Raw genomic sequence first — 23,675 nt, forward strand, 5'->3', positions numbered from 1 at the left:
AACAAAGATATAATAATAATTTCAACAACAACACAAGTTTATGTATCTTCATAATGTATTTAGTCCAGTTTCTAAACACCCTAAAAATAAAGCTTTGATTTGAAGATATTCTCTTTATCACAATATAGTTTTATAATGCTTTGACACAGAATTCATTGGCATTTTATGAAAATGTCAGGACACATATTTAATAATATTTAAAACAATTCCTGGAAACATAAATTATACAAGTTTAGACTCAATTGATGCCTGGCATTTCCAAACAGTGAGAAAACTTCTAAAGTTTTAACATCTATTGAAATGTTATATAACGCAATCTTCAACTCGTAATACTTGCGTTATTCAGAATTTATTTATAATTCGACTTGGCAGGAAACTTGAATCTTATAGACACATTTTCGAATACGGTCCTAGAACCAACCAGTACTGAACAATGAGAGTAAAGTTTCTTGCTCAAGGAAGCAACACCTTGCCCCTGACTGGGTTTGAACCTACGTGGACAGCAATCCTTAAGATAACTGGTCCAAAGTGTTAACCACTCGGCCATGCCGCCACATTCTACCATTATTTCTAATACTTGATGTTTACTTGACGCAAAAATAAAAGTTAACAAAAGATTAAAGCAGGACACCTTCAGCTTCTTGAAAGTTTTTAAAGAAAAATCTTTCTAACATCATCCCATTGTCAAGTTTACATATAAGATAATTAAAAGTATCCATTGACACTTACAAAACCACATAAATTTCATATGTCAGAATATTAAAAAAAAAAGCTCTACCGCATTATAAACTGGTAAAAAATAATAATTTTTTGTATGGCAACACAATTTACTAATTCTGTCAAATTCATAAAGGTAAATATAAATAAAATGTAAAAGCTTTAATTAAACTTACAACAATTATACATTTTTTTAATTATGAATAATTTTTTTTGGAGGTTTGATTTTTACAAAGAAGAAAAGTTTTGCTTTTACGGAGGTGTGAAGCTTTAAAGATGTGCCTAATTATGATGTAGTGGTTTAAAACCTTTCCCTACATAGAGGCACCTCTGGGGATCTTTATCTATTACAATATGGAGGCGTCTCTAGACACCACATGGAAGTGCCTATAGACATGACATGGAAGCGCCTCTGGGCATCCTTATCTATTACAACATGGAAGCGCCTCTGGAACCAACATGGAAGTGCCTCTGGGCATCTTAATCTATTACAACATGTAAGTGCCTCTAGACACAACATGGAAGTGCCTTTAGACACAACACGGAAGTGCCTCTGGACACCTTAGTTTAGTTTAAGATGGAAGCTACTCTGGATGCCTTATTTATTACCATGTGGAAGTACCGGTTGACAATTTACCTTTATACCACATGGAAATGCTTCTTGACACCACCAAATTGTCAAATATTTAGACATTTCCAAAGTTTGGACACTGAAAGTAAATGCATCACCATTTAATGCAAATAATTAATATGAAGATTGGGGGAAAAGCATGTGATGCCCGATTGTTTAATTAGTAACCTGTCAAACAATGACTCCCTTCTATAAAGACTTAGAAGCGGTAAATATTATCATAGCCAGACTTTATAAGCAGTCAAGTTATTTTCCATAAAGGAAATTCGCTGCTTTATAAATGCATGTTTGATCTTTTACATAAATGACCAATGATCCAAACAGTCTGAGAAATAATACACATGTTATTATTACATGACCTTTATTGTCCGACTAATTAGAAAGGAAAAACACTTCATATCTAGTTTCCATTGCACAAAATTAATATTTCTGTATAAGGGAATGGGTTTACCAATACCATGATGGACCCTACAGTAATCAGCATTTGGCACAAAATTGTGTACAGCCAGGCCAGCCTGCTCTATACAATCTGACCAGGCTCTATACTGTTGACAGCTAAATTGTTGTATTTTGTCAATGAGATCCCTTAAACTTTGACTGAGCTGTTCCAAATTTCAAAAAACAGGGCAAGTCCATTACACAATTGCTGCAGGTTCAGTATTAAGTATATCATAATTTCATCAGAATATTTATGTCCTTATTTGAAACTTCAAAATAATCTCCCAATTAATTACAGTTGTATGTATTTTAAACTTCAAATATATTTTTTCTTCACATGTACCAAGTAAACATTCAATAATACATGGAAGTAATGTATGAAAAATACAATCGTAATCAGTACATATGATATATAATTGTCCATACAAGGCATATACAGTGAAATGCTCAAACACATTACTGACAAATACAATGTAATATCATTTCAACTGTATTTAGTCAGTTTTGAATATCACTATCAATACAAACCTAAGAAATATGACCTCCAAACACAGGTCACATATGATATCAAAGACATAGGTAAAAAATATGATCTTCAGAAAGGTCACATATGACCTTGAAGACAAAAGTCAAACAATATGACCTTCAATATAAAGGTCATATACAAAATTAAAAAAAAAAAACAAAGGTCAAACAATATTATCTTCAAGTCAAACCTCACATATAACACTAAAAAAAGTAAAAGAATCATACCATTGCGCCAAAGGTCACATGACCACAAATTAAAGACAAGAGTCAAACAATGTGACCTTGAAAACAAAGGTCATACAATGTATTATGTTAATAAGGTACCTATAAGGGTGTTATGAGTATAATAAACTAAGAGAATGCATGTTCATAGATCACAAGAATTAACAATTTTTTTACATTGTATTACTTTATTATTTGACCTTTGACCTTTAGAATAGATCTTTAGCCTTTTCAATGTTTCAAACATAATAAAAACAACCTCAAACTAGAACTGCCACTATCATGGCGTGAATACCCCCGCATACCACTTTGTCAGAATCAACAGTGGCCATTTACAGCTCAAGGACAACCTTCCTGCCAAATCTGAGGTTACTACGCCAGTGCAATGCTTAGTTATGTATTCTACATGTTTCAAATGTGAAAATGTCAAAATCAATACACTGCTGACAGGCACTCTTTAGCAATTGAGAAGAAAAGCTTTTTTTTGTCAAGGTCCCTGTGACCTTAACCTTTGACCCAGTGCTTCAAAATCAATAGGGGTCACCTTATGGTCATGATCAACATCCATGCCAAATATGAAGACTGTGGGTCAAAGGAATCTTAAGTTAATGGGTGGACAAACTTTTTGAAGTCAAAGTCCCTGTGACCTTGACCTTTAATCCAGTGACCTTAAAATCAAAAGGGGTCATCTTCTAATCATGACTAACATCCATTCCAAATATGAAGACTGTGGGTCAAAGGAATCTAAAGTTATTGGGCGGACAAGCTTTTTATAGTCAAGGCCCCTGTGACCTTGACCTTTGACCTGGTGACCTCAAAGTCAATAGAGGTCATCTACTAATCATGACTAATCTCTATGCCAAATATGAAGACTGTGGGTCAAAGGAATCTAAATGTATTGGGAGGACCATTTTTTTGAAGTCAAGGCCCCTGTGACCTTGACCTTTGACCTGGAGACCTCAAAATCAATAGGGGTCATCTACTTATCATGACTAACCTCCATGCCAAATATGAAGACTGTGGGTCAAAAGAATCTTAAGTTATTGGGCGGACAAGCTTTTTGAAGTCAAGGCCCCTGTGACCCTGACCTTTGACTTGGTGACCTCAAAGTCAATAGGGGTAATCTACTAATCATGACTAACCTCCATGCCAAATATGAAGACTGTGGGTCAAAAGAATATTAAGTTATTTGACGGACAAGCTTTTTGAAGTCAAGGCCCCTGTGACCTTGACCTTTGACCTGGTGACCTCAAAATCAATAGAGATCATCTACTAATCATGACTAACCTCCATGCCAAATATGAAGACTGTGGGTCAAAGGAATCTTAAGTTATTGGGCGGACAAGCTTTTTGAAGTCAAGGCCCCTGTGACCTTGACCTTTGACCTGGTGACCTCAAAATCAATAGGGGTCATCTACTAATCATGAATAACCTCCATGCCAAATATGAAGACTGTAGGTCAAAGGAATCTTAAGTTATTGGACGGGTCAAGGCCCCTGTGACCTTGACCTTTGACCTGGTGACCTCAAAATCAATAGGGGTCATCTACTAATCATGACTAACCTCCATGCCAAATATGAAGACTGTAGGTCAAAGGAATCTTAAGTTATTGGGCGGACAAGAAAAAAACGACGGACAGCCTGATGGCTGGACAGCCGGACGGACAACCTGATTCCAGTATACCCCCCTTACAACTTTGTTGTGCGGGGGTATAATAATATAGTTATAAAATACATGAAAATACTTAATACATATGTAGCTATCTAATTATGTCCATATCACTCAGCTATAAATAAATATTCATGTAAACTATTTAAGCCATTTGAAGACAGGATATATTTATACATGAATATGTTTCTACCATACACCAGTCATTTTTAACTCCAGTACCCCTCCCAAATATTTTCGGAGAAACAGCCCTTACTTTGACTTTCAGACCAGCACAGTGCTAGTGAAATCTTCACCTTGCAGGTGACAATCTGTAACTTAAATTCCTGACTATTCCCCAAATAGAAAACAGGAAAAAAAAGAGGAAACACATAATTATCTCCCTCTCCACTCAATTTCCCCCAAATCTTCTGAAGGTAAAACTTAACACGTGAAAATAAATAATAAAACTCAAGTACACTAATGTGACCAAAATCATTATTTATAATAATAATAATAACAACAAAATTTACAACACTATAACAATGAAAGTTAAAATAATTATTTCAAAATAATAAAAACAATAATAAAAGAAATAGTGCTCAATTTTCATGACAACAAAATTGCAATTAACCACACAAATAATCAATAGACATAAATAGTAACCTTTGACCTCTTGAATTTATGCAACAAATTTGCCTGGCTTTGAATTTGGACCAGTCCATTCAATGCTTAAGGGGTTTCAACTTCAAAATTTAAAAATTGATCTATAAACAGTATAGAGCCTGGTCAGTCTGCGAACAAGTGCAGGTTGGCAAGGCATTCTACTGTTGGCAAAGGTCAACCACTTTTGTTCAAGGTAGGGTTAGGGTAAATTTAATGCCACCTTCATATTTCTCCTAATCGTTTGAAATACATGTCTAAGGGTTCTTTGTAAAATACATCAATTCAAACTGCTAACAAAATAATATCAATTTTTTTGTTTGTTTGTTTCATTTTACGCCTTTTTCCAACAGTATTTCATATAGGCGGAATGGTATTATTATTATAGTATTACATATAGGCGGGTAGTTTCCTAACCATCGTTCCTGGAGAGTTACACCAGTACAAAACTACCTTCCTCCGCGCTAAACTACTAAAGCATCTCCCGGGGATCGAACCCACGCCAGAGAGGTAAATAAGGACAATGCTACAGTAACAAGGTGAAAACCAGGAATATTATATGTCCCTGGTGAAACAAAACTTCAATTTTCATATATATAACATACACATTGTCATGTTATAAACAGATTTTTATGGCAAGTTCTGGGAAACAAATGTGTAAAAGAATTTACTTGGAACAGATTGTCACCCCTTCGTTATCAAGCATATTTTTGTGAATATTAGTCACATGTTTATACTTTTCACAGAACATGCATAATCTCCCTTGGTTGCCATTTGACTTGAAGGTCATTCCTTATACACCATATACAATGTATATGCTAAAGACCAAAAATAAAAATCTCTTACAAAACACATATGTAAAAAAAAAATTGACAATTTTCCTAAATCATCTATTCCTTTACTCATTTTATCAAATATTAAGCCCCAAAAACTTAGCTGCCTCTTTTGTCAAAGGATCAAGATATGCATTAAGTATTCAACTTAAAATTAAGTTTGGAAATAGTAGCTCTCTACCAGCATAAACGACCATAAACCAGCAGGCTAAGTTGCTTCCTATGTAGCATACTTTTTCTCCACAAGTAAGAATCAACTTCTTCTCATCCAAAAAGGATGAAATGATTAAGAAAACAGTTATAAAAAAACAACATTCATTTCGACCAAGAAAAGTAATATCATGGATTAAACCTCAATAATATCAGTTGTGAGGAGCTTATATTCTTCCTGACAGAGTTTTCTTCATTTGAAGATATCTTGTTTTCATCAAATGATTACATAAACACAAGAACAAAGCAAGAAACTTTTTTTTTTCACACCTAAATTTATGTAATGGACTTTCCCTGCTTTGAGTTTGGAACAGTCTATTGTCAGAGTAAGGGATTTCAACAACAGAATACAAAATTTGAGCAGCAAACAGTAGTAAAGCCTTGTAAAATATTGCGAATAAAAGCATACAAGCTGGTTCTACACGGGTTCAACACTGGCTTTACACGTGTGATTCTGGTCTTTCTACTTTACGCCACAGTGTTACGTGGTTAGATATATAAGAATAATTTCGAAAATGTGAATAAATCTTAGTGCAAAACAATAACAAATGCAAACAGCAAGTGAACGTGTGCATAATGCCCTGTCTAATACTAAACAATGACTCAACAATGCACTTCGCAGGAGACAGTCGTATTAACATATAAGTAAGTACACGTATTCTGATAAAATCAAATTAAAAATAGTTCAGTTCAGCAAAATACAGTAGGATTTGTGCTGAAATTAAAAGCAGATCTTCTTTTAATATCAGCATAGGTAAAAAAATAAAACAAAAAACCTGCAATAAAACAATTTAAGCACTTACTCTTAATACTGAACTGCAATATAGAAATCAGTTTATACCAATCTTAGAAATGTGTTACCCAGTAGTGGGTGTGTGTTGGGCAGAAAAATGATTGAAATCATGGATTCTCTAACATTATTTGAATGTTGAATGATGATGAAATGTATGACACTTAATGCTATCAAAACCTATCATGATTTAAAAAAAAAAATAGCACTTATGAATATGGACCGAGGTAAAGATTTTATAAATAACTACCATTCATAAAAACATACAGGTACAAAAATGTCAAGCATGAAAAAAATACGAAGGAAGTTTCTTTTTTTTTGTGCTTTTTTTCACATAAGTGACATATATATCCTATACAGTAGAGATAATATCACGAAAACTTTTTACTCCCACCCTAAAAACATAATATCCGACCTAAAGTTCAATAAATTTGAAACATGTACCAACTCATTTGTTATAAAGACCGGTTATGTATCTATAGATATAAACTTTTATAATACTGCACGTTTGTAACGTCGCTTTTCATTGGATACTTGTGACATTTATATAGTTTTATATACATGGCTGCTGTCGATTTATAAAGAACTCTCGCTTTATTCCTCTAAAAATGATGCTTGGTGTATCATTAAATTGTTATAAAGATTTCTGAAAGGTTATATGGCCGTATATAAACAGTTGTTTGCAATATTACCCTCGCCTAGCGGCTTGGGTTATATTCACAAACAACCGTTTATATAGGGCCATATATCCTGTCAAAAATCTTTATAACTAATAATATAACCAGCGTTTTCAGGTGAGTCTCATAGTGTAATCATATAAACACAGCCAATTTACCAAAGTCATCCAGTGTTTGTGATGAGGTCCTTCACATTTTCTAAAATTCTATGAGTGCATGACTTAAAAATAAATTAAGAAATTACATGCCAGGTTGCAACCGCTTTTTTTTAAATGTTTCGAAACTAATCTGAAATACTACAACCATATTCAGCGTAATATTCAAGCAGTGAAAACAATACATAATGTAATCTATAACATTCTCCAACTAGTTACTCATTAAATGCATGTATTCTGACAACAAGTACATTCATTCTGGTTTTGTTTAAAGAAAAAACAAAGATATTTAATAAAAAGAAAAGATGAAAAAAAAAGTAAAAAGCAAACAGTGAAAACGTTTTCTCTATAATTAAAGAAAACTGCCATGTAAAAAACCTAAAACAATGAAACAAAAAATCAGATTCTAAAAGTTATTGAGATACTATATCTGCAAACCAGTCTCTCTAATCACAAAGCCTTCATCAACTTATAAATGGGGACACAACCTTCTCTTTCTGAAAAACGAGCTTCACAGCCTCGTGTACATTTTGAGTCACAAACTTCGGTTGAGTAAGAACCGGATCTAGAACAAAGTCTCGGTGATTATGATTGGATGACCTAGCTCGCCCGTATGTTACATAGTCTCTTGACGAACAATACACACCGGTGCATACTAGAATCGACTGACAACTTTTAGCGTACACTTCATGTAAATCCTCCTTGAAAGCAGATAAACGTTCCGAGTCTAAATCAGATTCGCCATCTGTTTCGTCCATATCGATCATTTGAGATCCGGCCGTCTGCTGCTGTGTACGCTTCAGTAAATTGACATTAGTATTCATAACACGCTTCTGAAGATATTTGTCATACAAATTTGCTCCATATATGTCCGATTCTGGATTGTCACTGAAAAAATATAAATGGAATATTATAAAGCTGTAATCATTATGATGCTAAATATCGGAAATGAACTTGTCCATTTTTCAAACTAGACAAGACCAATTATCATATTTGTATGTTGGCTGATTTTGTACACTTTTGGGCGTCGTGTTGGCGTAAGCGACAACAGGACAAAGTGCCAAACGGCTTGTTGTCACACTGTCGTCTTGTCGCCCTGTCTCCAGTGCAGCATGTTGTTGTGATGTCGCATTATCACTCGGTTCAAATTAAGGATTGGCTTATAAGTCAAGCGACAGGGCTATATCGCGCCACACGAAAATGCGTTGTTTGGTGTGCCACGCTAGAGACAGGATGACAGCGCTAAAACGCACCGTTTGGCGCTTTGGTGTGTTGTAGCTAGCAACAGGACGATAAGACGAAAGTCTGACAAAGCGCCGTTTAGCGTATTGTCGCTAGCGCCAACTAGACGCACAAAATGTACAAAATCAGCCACCATATATTTGGGTAATTTCAGAATATGTACAAACTGAATAACAAACAGTGCAGACCATGATCAGATGGCATGAATTATTGCACAAATCTAAACCACCTAAGCAAGATAATAAAGCCTAACACAGTCATTACCATTTAATACATTTGTAGTTTTAATTTTGTAATACAATGGTGGATTTTATCAAAAGGAGGTAACTTTGATGTATTCTTCTGAACTAAGATATGGCTATGGATAGAAATACCTGATAAACATAATTATTGGTGGATTATGACAGCATTTAAGATTCGCCATGTATTTAGTATATACATCATGCTAATTTTCATTAAATTTTAACAAAGCAGTTTAAATTTCTACTCGTATAGAAATTTTACTGGAGAAAAAAATGGCAATTTTAAATTCAATTCATAATGTGCAATAACTCAGAAACACATATTTTATCAGCACAAGATAACAAAATATATATTTTTGCCCCATTCACCTACCCCATTCTTAACTGCATCTATTGGCATAGAAACTATTATTCTCAGAAGACTAAAAGAGTAACACAAAAGTTGTTGCAGTCAAGTACACACCCCTAATTTCATACCTATAAGTACAACCACTGATGCCTGTGTCCTTGAACCCAATCTTTGGCTCAGTGGTTGTTACTTTTGCTTAAAAGCAGGTGGTCAAAAGTTCGAATACCAGCCACTGAAGGATCTTTTCTGATGATTTGCTTTTTCCTCATAAAAACTTAAAGCTGCATGCCTCCAGATTCATGAGTCAAAATATTTCAGGAAAACTAAACTTGTGTAAAATGTAGTAAAATTTTGAAAAAAGTAATAATTTACATGTCATCTGGCAGTATTTATCACAATAATTCTACTGTGTGAATGTAAGGGCTATTTTTCCTTTGTTTGGTTACTTACATGGATTGTAAGTGCTACTTACACTGCATAAATTACTTTCTTTGTTCACTTGACAATATTTGACTCTTTTTATACTTTTTTAAAATTTTCATTAAAATTAGCGTGAATGTGGAGGCATGCTGCTTTAAAATGTTAGTAAAAAACTAGAACTGCCACTATGATGGCGTGAATACCCCCGCATACCACTTTGTCAGAATCAACAGTGGCCATTTAGAGCTCAAGGACAACCTCCCTGCCAAATCTGAGGTTACTAAGCCAGTGCATTGCTAAGTTATGTATTCTACATGCTTCAAATGTGAAAATGTCAAAATCAATACATTGCGGACAGGACATTCTTTAGCAATTGAGAAGAAAAGCTTTTTTTTGTCAAGGTCCCTGTGACCTTGACCTTTGACCCAGTGACCTCAAAATCAATAGGGGTCACCTTATAGTCATGATCAACATCCATGCCAAATATGAAGACTGTGGGTTAAAGGAATCTTAAGTTAATGGGTGGACAAACTTTTTGAAGTCAAAGTCCCTATGACCTTGACCTTTGATCCAGTGACCTCAAAATCAAAAGGGGTCATCTACTAATCATGACTAACCTCCATTCCAAATATGAAGACTGTGGGTCATAGGAATCTTAAGTTATTGGGCAGACAAGCTTTTTGAAGTCAAGGCCCCTGTGACCTTGACCTTTGACCTGGTGACCTCAAAGTCAATAGGGGTCATCTACTAATCATGACTAACCTCAATGCCAAATATGAAGACTATGGGTCAAAGGAATCAAGTTATTGGGCCGACAAGCTTTTAGAAGTCAAGGCCCCTGTGACCTTGACCTTTGACCTGGTGACCTCAAAATCAATAGGGGTCATCTACTAATCACGACTTTCCTCCATGCCAAATATGAAGACTGTGGGTCAAAGGAATCTTAAGTTATTGGGTGGACAAGCTTTTTTTGAAGTCAAGGCCCCTGTGACCTTGACCTTTGACCTGGTGACCTCAAAATCAATAGGGGTCATCTACTAATCATGACTAACCTCCATGCCAAATATGACGACTGTAGGTCAAAGGAATCTTAAGTTATTGGGCGGACAAGCTTTTTGAAGTCAAGGCCCCTGTGACCTTGACCTTTGACCTAGTGACCTCAAAATCAATAGGGGTCATCTACTAATCATGACTAACCTCCATGCCAAATATGAAGACTAAGGGTCAAAGGAATCTTAAGTTATTGGGCGGACAAGAAAAAACCGACGGCCGGACGGACGGACAAGCTGATTCCAGTATACCCCCCTTACAACTTTGTTGTGCGGGGGTATAATAAAGAAATATTTTTACCCTATACAATAGATTGTATTGATCCCATTCATTCCCATGTCCCTTGCTTGTTCATACAGAAGAAAATCGGCATGACGGTATGTCAGTTCACTTGGCTTGCCGACCAATGCCGTGTATTTCAACTCTCTGCCAGAGATTTTCTGAGGAAAAATGACACATGACATTTCAGTTATCCTATCATACCCAGAAAGCCCTTTTCTGCTTATTTGCTTCTTGTGATGGATCAGTCATATAAAACTTATAATACATGTATACTTTGTCATGGACTATATAAATTAAGACATGTCTGTTGATGTAAAACATTTAAAATCAAGGACATTTACTTTCCAATTTTAAATTTATTTTGTGTCTGTTTTTACCCTGATTTTCACACATTTCTGGTCATATCATCATGGTCAGTCCAACTTAACTGGCTTTCCTGGATAACTAACCAAGTAAAAATTAATTACCAATTTACACACTGCGTACCCCACATGATTTCTTAATCAACATTTATGAAAAAGGGAAACAAATATTCTAGTCAGCGGTGACGGACAAATAACCATCAGACTCAATATATGAGATCAATCATATCACGGAAAAATTCCTGCCTCTGCAAAGGATCAAACCTGTAACCCCTATATTACAAATCCAATGCTCTCCCTAATTAGCTAAGCAAGTGGATACCAACATTTTTCATGTCAGATAAACTGCACAGATAAACCAAAATATTACCTAGATAAAAGAATTATTTAAATTTCAAAATTACCGAAGTCAGTGCTTCTACTCAGGCGCCTGTTTATGTCTGAAATAATGCACAGAAGGGCACCTGAGGTCACCCTCCACCTGTAAAGCTGGAACGTCACCATATGATCTCTGCTGTGTCAGTGCAGCAAAAAAACAATAAAAAAAAACAAACGGAAAAATATTCAAAATCTGATACATGTATTATCAAAATAACGACAGAAATATTTACAAGATTTATGTTCAAATCTGTAAAGGTAATTTCTTATATCAAACTTAAATAATAAATACCTGATATAAACTCTCTAAACTTGTCAAGAAGCAGCCATGGCCAAACCTGAAACACAAGTTAAAAGCAATTGTGGAGAAAAAAATTCAACTCAACAAATTAGAAACCATTAATAAAAGGATTGACATAGCAACAAGCCAATATTACTATCATTTTTGGATCTGTCAATAGATCATTGAAACCTGTCATTTGACATTGGTTTCTATGGCCTAACACAACACAAACAAGAGCTGTCCGTAGACAGCGCGCTCGACTTTTTTATTGCTTGCCAATAAAAAAAGTTTTTGCAGTAAAAGGCAATACAAGAATCTCTGTATTTTTAAAGTGAACAATGGCCATGAGCATTAAGATATTTAGTGAAGAATTATTTTACTGAATTGTGTGATACCCTTGAACACTGCAGGTTCAGTGGATAGGAATGAATTTTTTTAGATTTTTTAAGTTTTTTAGTGCTTGCCTATAATACAAAACATTGCCAGTTAAGGGCCATAATTCAAATAAAATCTTTGACAGAATTACCTTCTCCTGGACATGTTTGGGAATCATGATTGTAAACAAGTATTCCAACTTTCAAATTAATATCTCAAACAGTTCAGTCAAAAAGTGGACTGGTACTAAAAACTTAACCAAGATTCTAAGTCGATAAAAGGCCTTAATTTTTAAAACAAATCCTTGACAGAGTTACCTTCTCTTGCGTACAGATGGGGGTAATGATGTGAAATAGCATTAAAAGTTTCAAAGCAATATCTCAAAGGGTTAAGGCAATAAGTGGATTTTACCCATATTCAATGTATTTTCTAAGTCAAAAAGGGGCATAATTCTGTCAAAAACCTTGACAGAGTTATGTCCTCTTGTCTGTTGATGAAGGTCGTGATGGTAAACAAGTATGGTCAGTTTCAAAGCAATACCTCCAATGGTTTTGAAATAAAGTGAGGTGGTACAAAAAACTTAACCAATCTCAATACACTTTCTAAGTCAAAAAAGGGCCATAATTCTGTCAAAAACCTTGACAGAGTTATGTACTCTTGTCTGTAGATGGAGGTTATGATGGTGAACAAGTATGGTAAGTTTCAAAGCCATACTTGTAATACTTCTGAAATTAAGTGGGGTGGTACGAAAAACTTAACCAAGGTGTGACGCCAACGCCGACGCCGACGCCGGGGCGAGTAGGATAGCTCCCCTTTTCATAGAAAAGTCGAGCTAAAAACTGTTTGTACTCAAGACAGGTACTAGTCAAAATATCTTCGCGTGCCAATTTAGCTAGATTCTGAGATATTTTTGTTCTGGGTCAGAATGTCGCTATATTGCCCATACACAAAATAGCACAATATCTCATACCTTACCCTCTTGTCAAAAAGCCAAATATATCCATGTATGTAGACTTTTTATTCTCCTTTAAACTTTTTTTTACAATATATATTCAATTCATATTTTCTGACCTAAATTTGCTAAGTTTGTCATGTTTATAATCTTACTATCCTATATGGTATCTTAGTTGTTGAATTAAACGTTGAAAGTAAAGACTGTCATTTTGTGCCTTTCTTACCTCTGCCTGCATAGAAGGTCAATATTGACCAGTCAAAACAGGCATGTGTGTGACATTGTAAAAGGATCTATATCATATTATTATTGTTCTATTGAACATAAACAAAACAATAGACTGTCACTTTGCATAAACAAGCACAGTGTGCTTGACTATATTCTCTGTGCTTGATAGTAAAACAAAAGGGTCTGGATAATATAGAAATTTTCTAAGTTCTAATGTTAAGGGCCATAATTCTGTCACAATTACATGTAAGAGTTAAGAATATTGGGCCTCCTGTTATGCTCTAAAATAAGTGTGTAAACTTTCAACCCATTCCCTTCAGTAGGTTTGAAGATGCTCACTTGCACACCAGTCCTAAACTAAACCAATGTGTAACAACAACGCCTGGGTGAGTACATTTGCTCTCCATATTCTTCCAATAATCAAGGTAAAAATTTACCTTGGTATAGACGCTTTTGTGATCCAAAGTAGGTCAATATTACCAGCCAAAGTAGATCAATTTTGGTAATAAATTTCCTACTTTGCTCTCTAGAGCGAATTGATACAAGTTAAGATTGTCACTAGAACTTACCTTGGCATACAGGCCTCGGCCATCCATAACAGATCCATATTGCAGGCTAAAACTGGCATATGTGGGTAAGGGATTTCTTTAGGAGCCGTACAAGGCTTGCCATTGGATAATAACGTGTCTATAACAAGCTGTAAGTTAGTCTCCCATCTCACTGGCTCACCAAACAATATCACAGCTGGAAAAAAAAACAGTAAAACTTTTTCACTTTTGGAAGAGGCCTATGTAATTCCAGTGTTTAACCCTTCCCCATCTGGAACCAAAAATGATTAGCTTTTGCAACCAGTATAAAGAACCAGGCCAACCTCAGAACAACTTTGTACTGTTGGCTGACAAAATTTTTAAATTTTATTTGATTTCCCCCAAAATTTTGAAAATACAGTGGCCTTTTTTATTTAGGTTTTTTTGCTTCCTCAAGTTAATGGACAAAAAGAGCCCTTTAGTTATGTTGGGTAAATTTCCCCCAAAAATTTTTTAGGACATTAGTGAAAAATTAGTTAATGTTGTAAATTTCCTAAAAGAGGACAAGGTTAGGGTTTGGAATTAGCGTGTATGGGATTTTTTTTTCATATTAAGGGAAACAATTGTTTTCCTCAAGGGTGTGTTACATTTTACCTCAAAGGGTCAACTTTTTTTTATGTGTTTGGTAAATATAGAATTTAAATGAAAATGGGGAAAATCTTCCCTTGGTCCAAGATACCATGCAGTTTGTCTTTTGTTGTGAAAGAAATAAACCAAATGAAAAAAAAACTTAAATTTTCTTGATAACTTAAAACAATGAAATAGAATCTTGATGCTGATTTGGTAACATATAATGTGGAGTATCCTTTTAAAACTTATATATTTGAACGATTGTTAACATTTATTTTAACATACAAGTTTTTTCCGGGGTTATTATTCCTAAATAAAATAAAGTTAATCTATTTGTATGCAAATACATCTATGGAAAGAAGAATAAATAAACTTTCCTTAAAAAAATGAACACAACAATAAAAAGTTAACAAAAAGGCCAATTTAAAATTTAATTAAAATTAATTCTTAAAATCCCCAATACGGGTTTGTTTTTTCCCAAAAAGAAAAAACAATTCATTTTGAAAATTCGGGAAAGGTTTTCAGAATTACAATTGTATTAGGTTGGGGCCAAAGTATTTATTATTTTATAAAAATTTAAAGGGGCAAAACCCGAAAGTTTACTTAACCCCTCCAATTTTGGAATCCCGCCAAATTTTAACCATGCAAAAATTAAGGGAAGAAAAGCAGCAGTGAACAAATAAATTAACAAATTGTAGTGATTTAATAGAAGAATGTGCAAACCTTTTTGAACAAACAAAAAAGTAATATTTCCCAAAATGTTGTTTTTTATTTAATTGGTGAACACTTTTATTTAAAAAGATATAATAGCCTTTTAAATTTAAATGTTTATTTCCAAATTAGCAGTTATTTAAGTCAGTTTCCAACTTAGTCTATCAGAAAGTATTGATAACTGTACGATAAAGACTGACACAAATCTGTTAATAGAAAATGACACTCTAAACTGGCCTATTCAATATTAAATGTTTGACCACTGCATGTTTAAAAACTACATAGGGTTTCCTTGTTCAACCCTTCCCACGCTAGATATCTTAAATGGCCTCGTCCATCATTCAGTTGGGACAAAAAAAAAACATTCGTCATTTTTAGGGAAAATTTCCAAGTACTGACTGCAGACAATGATCAGAATACATGGAAAAACAGACTGATCTTGGTCAGCACTGGTTGTATGAGTAGAATATGTTGCCCCAAGCAGACAAATGGTTAAATTCCAGGGCCATTTATTTTAAGATATCATTCCTACCAGTAAAACAGTTGTTTATGTTTTTATGTTTATGATTTGTGATCAATGGTTATGTAAACAACAACAGTAGCATACAATGATTGTAAAATTGTCCCGGATTACAGACAAACTTACTATAAATAATAATAGGTATAAATAACATCTGCTTGTATATTGCAGATTGAATTAGGTTAAAGTTCATTGAAAACTAGGTCAAGGTAACATTACTGAAAATAAATGTGAATTTAAAGAATTTTGCTTAAGGTTACTTATTCATGTACTTAAAAAATATCTTAATTAAATCAATAAAGCAATATGGCTGTTTCATAGATTTGCTTAAATATCTTTGAGATTTCTGTTTATATATAAAAGAAACTCCTATAATATTAGAACGCTTAAGTAACAAGAAGCGTAGATGGATGGCACATCCATGCAGCCTAGCATGATTTTATGCTGCCTTGGTTGCTTATAATTCTAGCATTGTGTTTGTATTTCTTATAGGGCATTGTTGAAATGAACTGTTAATGTGTAATCACAATTTCAAAGCAGGACATAATTATGTCCGAGAAAAAAAAATAATTTAACCTGCTGGTGGCAAATTAAACTACAAATGTGACCAGTACAAACCAAAGTCTGAGCTAGCACACATATGTTGCCTGTCACTATTCCCTATTCAGTCAGATTCAGTCAGAACTAATATTTTGACATTTTCCCTAAAAAAGATGAATGGTTTCATCCGGATCTACAGATGGAAGAATCCATTTAAGATATTTAGTGTGGTTAGGGTACTGAAGAAAAAATCAAGAATATATTATTATATAAGTCATTGTCATCTTCGATATATTCAAACTCTGGATAGAAATACCTGAAGAATTCTTTGATTATTTTCTTCCCAACCCCCAACTGAGAGTCTTGCATTTATTATGCATAAATATGCTGCACATATAAATTGGACATATTTCCATCACTTTACAGCTCCTGCCAGTCTTGCCAAATCAGATACATAACTTATTTATTTTATGTAACAAGTGCCTACAGAATCTGCAACTGTTTACTGCCGTAAGATATTTTACGTCATATAAAACAATCATGTGCAGTGGAAAATCAGGCACTTCTACTAAACATTTGAAGCCATTGGTATTTTGGCAGCATCACACGTAGCTTGAGATTCAAACCATTGTATCAAGTCAGAATAAAATTTTATTATCTTCTAAAGCAATAGGATTATAGCTGCTGATTTTGCTTGAATATTCAAAGTTGTTCAAGATTTGAAAATTTGTCGTTTTTTTTTTTTTCCTGCGTGTTACAAGGAAATCTGACTAGCAGTTTTACCATTTATAAGTACCTCAAAATTCTTTTTCAAACTAGAATCTATATGGGCATGTAAAAATTCTTGACGGTCCTTATAATTTATGTCCATTTATGAAGCAAAAAGGGAGGTAAATATTTGCCTTCATGATGATGCAAAGGCTCATTTCAGGCAATTTCAGGCTAAATTTAATAAAATAACATGATACCCCAAGACTATTTTTCAAAGTATGTCCATAATATGGGGAGTACGAAACAAACAAAAAATATTGCTAGTTTATAGGTACTTAATTTTCTAAAGGTCACTGATATGACCTGAATAGATTTTAATTATGGCTTTTAGAATAAACACAGCCAATGATCTACTACAATTAGTGTGCATACTTTGCTATTATACATGTATATAATACTGCATGTATCACAATTGTTCAAACACCACTGTCTATCGTGACTGTCCGTCCAACAGAAAGAAAATCCTAAATTGTAAATGAGTGTGATTCAGAATGACCTTGACTTAAATACCTTATATTACACTTGAATATAATATTAAAATACTTGAAGGTATGTATGTAATTTAAAGATCATCATTCATCCAAGAATTTTTCTATCTGTAACTTGTATTAGGCTTGCTCTCATGGATTTTAAACTACACATGAACATACAAGGTGCTTTGCACGTTTTAAGATCTAAGCCGTTATGACAAAATCCACTCACAACTTCCGTATCAAGTTTAATACTCTTAAAATAAATGCTATTAGATCACCACTTTAGTAATTGTTTCATCATATGTTGAAAAGAAAAAAAGAAAGAAAACCTAACTTACCGCAGGTTTTCTTCTGTTATGGTCGACCATATCTAGATGTGGGAAGCACTGTCGGAGGGTATCCATTGTGGTTATATGAGTGAAGCCTAAACCCTCCGCTATTTCTACAACCGGGCCTTGCCCGGACACGAGTATATGTTTGTCATGAAATTGTTTAAACATCTTCAACGGACTGTGAGACATAACCACTTGGTCTGCAACAATCTGTAATAAAATTTCATACTTTAGCATTCTTTGGTTTTGGAATTCATTTTACACTGTGTATGAGAAGCAGAATCACTGAGGCTGAATTGTTATTCAAATATCATATATTCTACCACTATCCCACTAGAGGCTGAATTGTGTTAATAAAATATCATATTTTATACCACTCTTCCTAGTTGAGTAGGCTGCATTGTTTTAAAAATACCATACATATATGTATTCCTCTCACCCTATCTCCCAAAGGTCTCAGCCTTAAATTGTAAGTTTAAGTATACATTTTGTATCAAGTTTTTGCAAGGAAAAAGCCTTCAAAAATTAACATGACAGACTAAAAATTGTGCTGTTGGTGCTATACCTTCCCTAGTTAATTAATGTACCCCCCCCCCCCGTTCTGCACCCCAAGATATATAAACATGTACCATTAATTATTTGAAGAGGTTTATGCTCATATTGTGCTTATATTTTTATATTTTAGGAAACTCAACACTAATTAAGCTGCATGCACCCCTGACCAGGTAAGTAAAAATAAATCCCTGTATATTTGCCAGGACTCGGACTTAAGATTTGAAATGGAGAAAAACAAAATGTTGAACTTTGCATTGAACTTAAACTGGACATTTTTATACTGTTTGTTGATAAAAACAGTCAAAAATATAAATGACCTTGATACATTAGCCTAGATTATGGACAAATATGTACATATTGATCTAATACACAATCATGTACATAATGTAATGTTATAAATACATGATAAGTAAAGTTCCTTTAACTTTGAATGCTCAGTGTGGAAAGTGCAATTAAACTTTTTATGTTTGAACAATTAGTAGAATATAAACAAGAAAGGTTTTATATTGCTGTTTGTTGTTGTTGTTGTTGTTGTTGTAGGAAATCATCATTTGTTATTTTTTGTTAAAAATAAGAGATCCTTTTACTTTAGACCCCTAGTAACCATCACCATGATATTTGATATATATATAAGAATTATGTACAGAATTAGAACATGCTTTGACTTGAAAATAGATTTCAAAGATTTAAAACACATTGTTGTTTGATGTGTGTCAGGAGTGTCTAATTGTTTTGCATGTAAATATTATTCAGTCAAATTCAAATAATTAGCATGAAATCCAGTTTGGAATAATGGAAAAAAAAACTCTTTTTTTTCAGTATCATGTGCCAACTACTGTATATATTTTAACTTAGAGGCCGTTTAGAAAAGCAAAAAATTTACGGAAGAAAACATTTTCACGCTTTATTTCAGCATTTACTAGAATTGAATACATTTAATTATGATAAACCTGCGGCTCAATTCTATAGCTCTAAGGGCAAGTGATCAGGAGTCAATGATCTAAAACCTGACTTGGCCATGGATGCCCCCAAAAATATTCTAAAATCAGAGCAAAAACAAAACTGAGGTTTTAATTACTGTCTTTTTGTGACCCCACAGACCAGGGGTTATAACTACATGTACATTGTATTAATCAGGATATTGCTGTTACAAACATAAATTATAATAAACAAATCCGGTACCAAAACATATCTATTTGATTTAGAATTGGTCTATAATGAAAGGTCTGTAATACAATGAATAATTTACTTTGATAGTGTTTTAAGTATTAGACATTAAACAGTAAAATTCAAGTCGCGAAACAACTATACATTGAAATTGTTGACAAAATATGTGAGATACTAGTACACGATGTGATATTTCATATATTTACATGTATATAGCGGATAATAATTAAAAAGTTCTAATACAAAATATTATTATTCATCATATACATGTTCATTCTACATTACTCAAGTACAACTTTTTGGACCTTTTTTTTTTTAAAGCAACATTTCATAAGAATATACAAATGATACATTTAACTATTGTTATTTCTTCAATATTTGAAATACTTATGGATATTGTGCCCATTTTAGACCTTTTCACTTAAAACCAACCATCTGAAAGTTGGATAATTATGATTCTTTCTTTTCACATCACATTTTACCCTTTGAACTTAAACCTGAAGTTTATCAAAGTGAAACCAATTTGTAACAGAAATGTCACTGTTCTCACTCTATGACAAGGCTAATTTAGTTACAACAAAAGTCACAAATTATAATGCTTTAAGTCATAATTAGATAACATCTGACATACTTGGAGGTTATTTACCTTTTAACTGACTACAACTGACAAAAAATACTGCAAAATTTGGTCCCAAAATACCTCTAAGAAAAGACATAAAATTTGTAATGCTATTATAAGCAAGAATTGTGTAATTACACATGATTTAAACTAATCTGTATCACATTACTATTTAAATAGAAAAGAATTCTTGATAAATGAACCTTTTATACTTTCTATTATACTATAAAGTACTGAACCTTTAATTCTTACATGCACTTTAATTATCAATACTGAACCTTCTATTCTCAGTATCAGTACTGGGCATTCTATTCTCAATATCAGTACTGGGCAATCCATTCTCAATATCAGTACTGGGCATTTAATTCTCAATATCAGTACTGGGCATTCCATTCTCAGTATCAGTACTGGACATTTTATTCTCAATATCAGTACTGGCCATTCTATTCTCAATATCAGTACTGGGCATTCAATTCTCAATATCAGTATTGGGCATTCTATTCTCAGTATCAGTACTGGAGATTCTATTCTCAATATCAGTACAGGGCATTCAATTCTCAATATCAGTACTGGGTATTCCATTCTCAATATCAGTACTGGGCATTCAATTCTCAGTATCAGTACTGGACATTCCATTCTCACTATCAGTACTGGGCATTCTAATCTCACTATCAGTACTGGACATTCTATTCTCACAATCAGTACTGGGCATTCTATTCTCAGTATCAGTACTGGGCCTTATATTCTCACTATCAGTACTGGACATTCCATTCTCACTATCAGTACTGGGCATTCTATTCTCACTATCAGTACTGGGCATTCTATTCTCACTATCAGTACTGGACATTCCATTCTCAGTATCAGTACTGGGCATTCTATTCTCATTATCAGTATTGGACATTCTATTCTCACTTTAAGTACTGGGCATTGTATTCTCACTATCAGTACTGGACATTCCATTCTCAGTATCAGTACTGGGCATAGTATTCTCACCATCAGTACTGGACATTCCATTCTCAGTATCAGTACTTGGCATTCTATTCTCACTATAAGTACTTGACATTCCATTCTCACTATAAGTACTGGGCATTCTATTCTCACTATCAGTACTGGACATTCCATTCTCAGTATCAGTACTGGGCATTCTTTTCTCACTATCAGTACTGGGCATTCTTTTCTCAGTATCAGTACAGGGCATTCCATTCTCACTATCATTACTCGGCATTCTATTCTCACTATCAGTACTGGACATTCCATTCTCAGTATCAGTACTGGGCATTCTTTTCTCACTATCAGTACTGGGCATACTATTCTCAGTATCAGTACTGGGCATTCTTTTCTCAGTATCAGTACAGGGCATTCCATTCTCAATATCAGTACTTGGCATTCCATTCTCACTATCAGTACTGGACATTCTATTCTCACTACAACTAATGTGCATTCTATTCTCACAATCAGTACTGGGCATACTATTCTCAGTATCAGTACTGGGCATTCTATTGTCACTATCAGTACTGGGCATTTTATTCTCAATATCAGTACTGTGCATTTAATTCTCACTATCAGTACTGGGCATTCCATTCTCAGTATCAGTACTGGGCATTCTATTCTCAGTATCAGTACTGGGCATTCTATTCTCACTATCAGTACTGGGCATTGTATTCTCACTATTAGTACTGGAAATTCTATTCTTACTATCTCTAATGGGCATTCTATTCTCACAATCAGTACTGGGCATTCTATTCTCACTGTCAGTACTATGCATTCTATTCTCACTATCATTTCTGGGCATTCTATTCTAATTATCAGTACTGGGCATTCTAGTCTCACAATCAGTTCTGGGCCTTCTTTTCTCACTTTCAGTACTGGGCCTTCTATTCTCACTATCAGTACTGGGTCTTCTATTGTCACTGTCAGTACTAGGCATTCTATTCTCACTATCATTTCTGGGCGTTCTATTCTAATTATCAGTGCTGGGCATTCTAGTCCCACAATCAGTTCTGGGCCTTCTTTTCTCACTTTCAGTACTGGGCCTTCTATTCTCACTATCAGTACTGGACCTTCTATTCTCACTGTCAGTACTAGGCATTCTATTCTCACTATCATTTCTGGGCATTCTATTCTAATTATCAGTGCTGGGCATTCTAGTCTCACAATCAGTTCTGGGCCTTCTTTTCTCACTTTCATTACTGGGCATTCTAGTCTCACTATCAGTGCTGGGCATTCTTTTCTCACTATCATTACTGGGCATTTTATTCTCACTATCAGTACTGGGCCTTCTATTCTCACTATCAATTCTGGGCATTTTATTCTCACTATCAGTGCTGGGCATTTTATTCTCACTATCAGTACTATAAACATTTTATTCTTTCTACCAGTATTGGACATTAAATTTCTAATCAGTATCTGCTCTGCACTAGTACTAATACTGTTATTTTTTGCACAAAAATACCTAATTATTGACTTTTAAATTCATAATTAAACTTATAAAACAAAATCTTCAGCCTTAACCTATATGCATAATATTAGGAAACAAATATATCTATTTTTATGTTCTATGCATGGCCTATTTTTTTAACATACATATTTTTTTTCCTATTGTTCCGGCAGGTGATCAAGTTTTTAAGTGTCCTAGTTTGTTTGTACTGGTTCACTAGTGACACTTAACCTGTTGTAGAAAATCTTAGCTATTGTAACTTGTATGTTACACTCTGATTGCTAGGTCAACCAGCATGTTCTGTAATATACATGTATTCTGATGCTACAGACATGTATATGTTGCAACTTGCTGGGTGCATAATTTAACTGTTCTGAAAAACTTGTTTGTTTGTTTGAGTTAAATGGCAAACACTGACACAAACTGGTCATAACGAACCAAAAATTAATAATATTAAATTAGTTTAACTGCTGAACACAAACTACCTTACTTAGTGTATGTAAGATAACTTGTGAAATATCCTTCCAATGATCCAATTAATTAATTAACTGTTTAATTATGAATATTTACTAAATGTTTTTGATGAAAACATGTACTAACAAAAAAGTTTCCTATGAATATTAACATTTACTGTTTACAGCAGCATGCCTCCAGATTCATGCTAATTTTCGTGAAAATATTGAAAATGAATTTGAATGAGTAATATTGAGTAATGTGTA

The 23,675-nt window shown here is 33.9% G+C and overlaps 1 protein-coding gene across 1 annotated transcript in view; it reads right to left on the minus strand.

The window, feature by feature from the left end:
- The window catches only part of LOC132741377 (haloacid dehalogenase-like hydrolase domain-containing 5), a 27,817-nt gene continuing 4,142 nt past the window's right edge, over nucleotides 1-23,675 (minus strand). The window contains exons 3-7 of the mRNA XM_060729531.1: nucleotides 18,185-18,388; nucleotides 14,244-14,461; nucleotides 12,129-12,174; nucleotides 11,115-11,254; nucleotides 1-8,399 (exon numbers count right to left, since the gene is read on the minus strand). Of these exons, the coding sequence (XP_060585514.1) occupies nucleotides 7,976-8,399; nucleotides 11,115-11,254; nucleotides 12,129-12,174; nucleotides 14,244-14,461; nucleotides 18,185-18,388 (1,032 nt within the window). The 3' untranslated portion in view covers nucleotides 1-7,975. The remainder of the gene's footprint in view (nucleotides 8,400-11,114; nucleotides 11,255-12,128; nucleotides 12,175-14,243; nucleotides 14,462-18,184; nucleotides 18,389-23,675) is intronic.

The sequence above is a fragment of the Ruditapes philippinarum genome, unplaced genomic scaffold (assembly GCF_026571515.1).
Source record: "Ruditapes philippinarum isolate M1 unplaced genomic scaffold, ASM2657151v2 ctg1356_1_1_1_1, whole genome shotgun sequence".
In the NCBI taxonomy this organism is placed as follows: domain Eukaryota; kingdom Metazoa; phylum Mollusca; class Bivalvia; order Venerida; family Veneridae; genus Ruditapes; species Ruditapes philippinarum.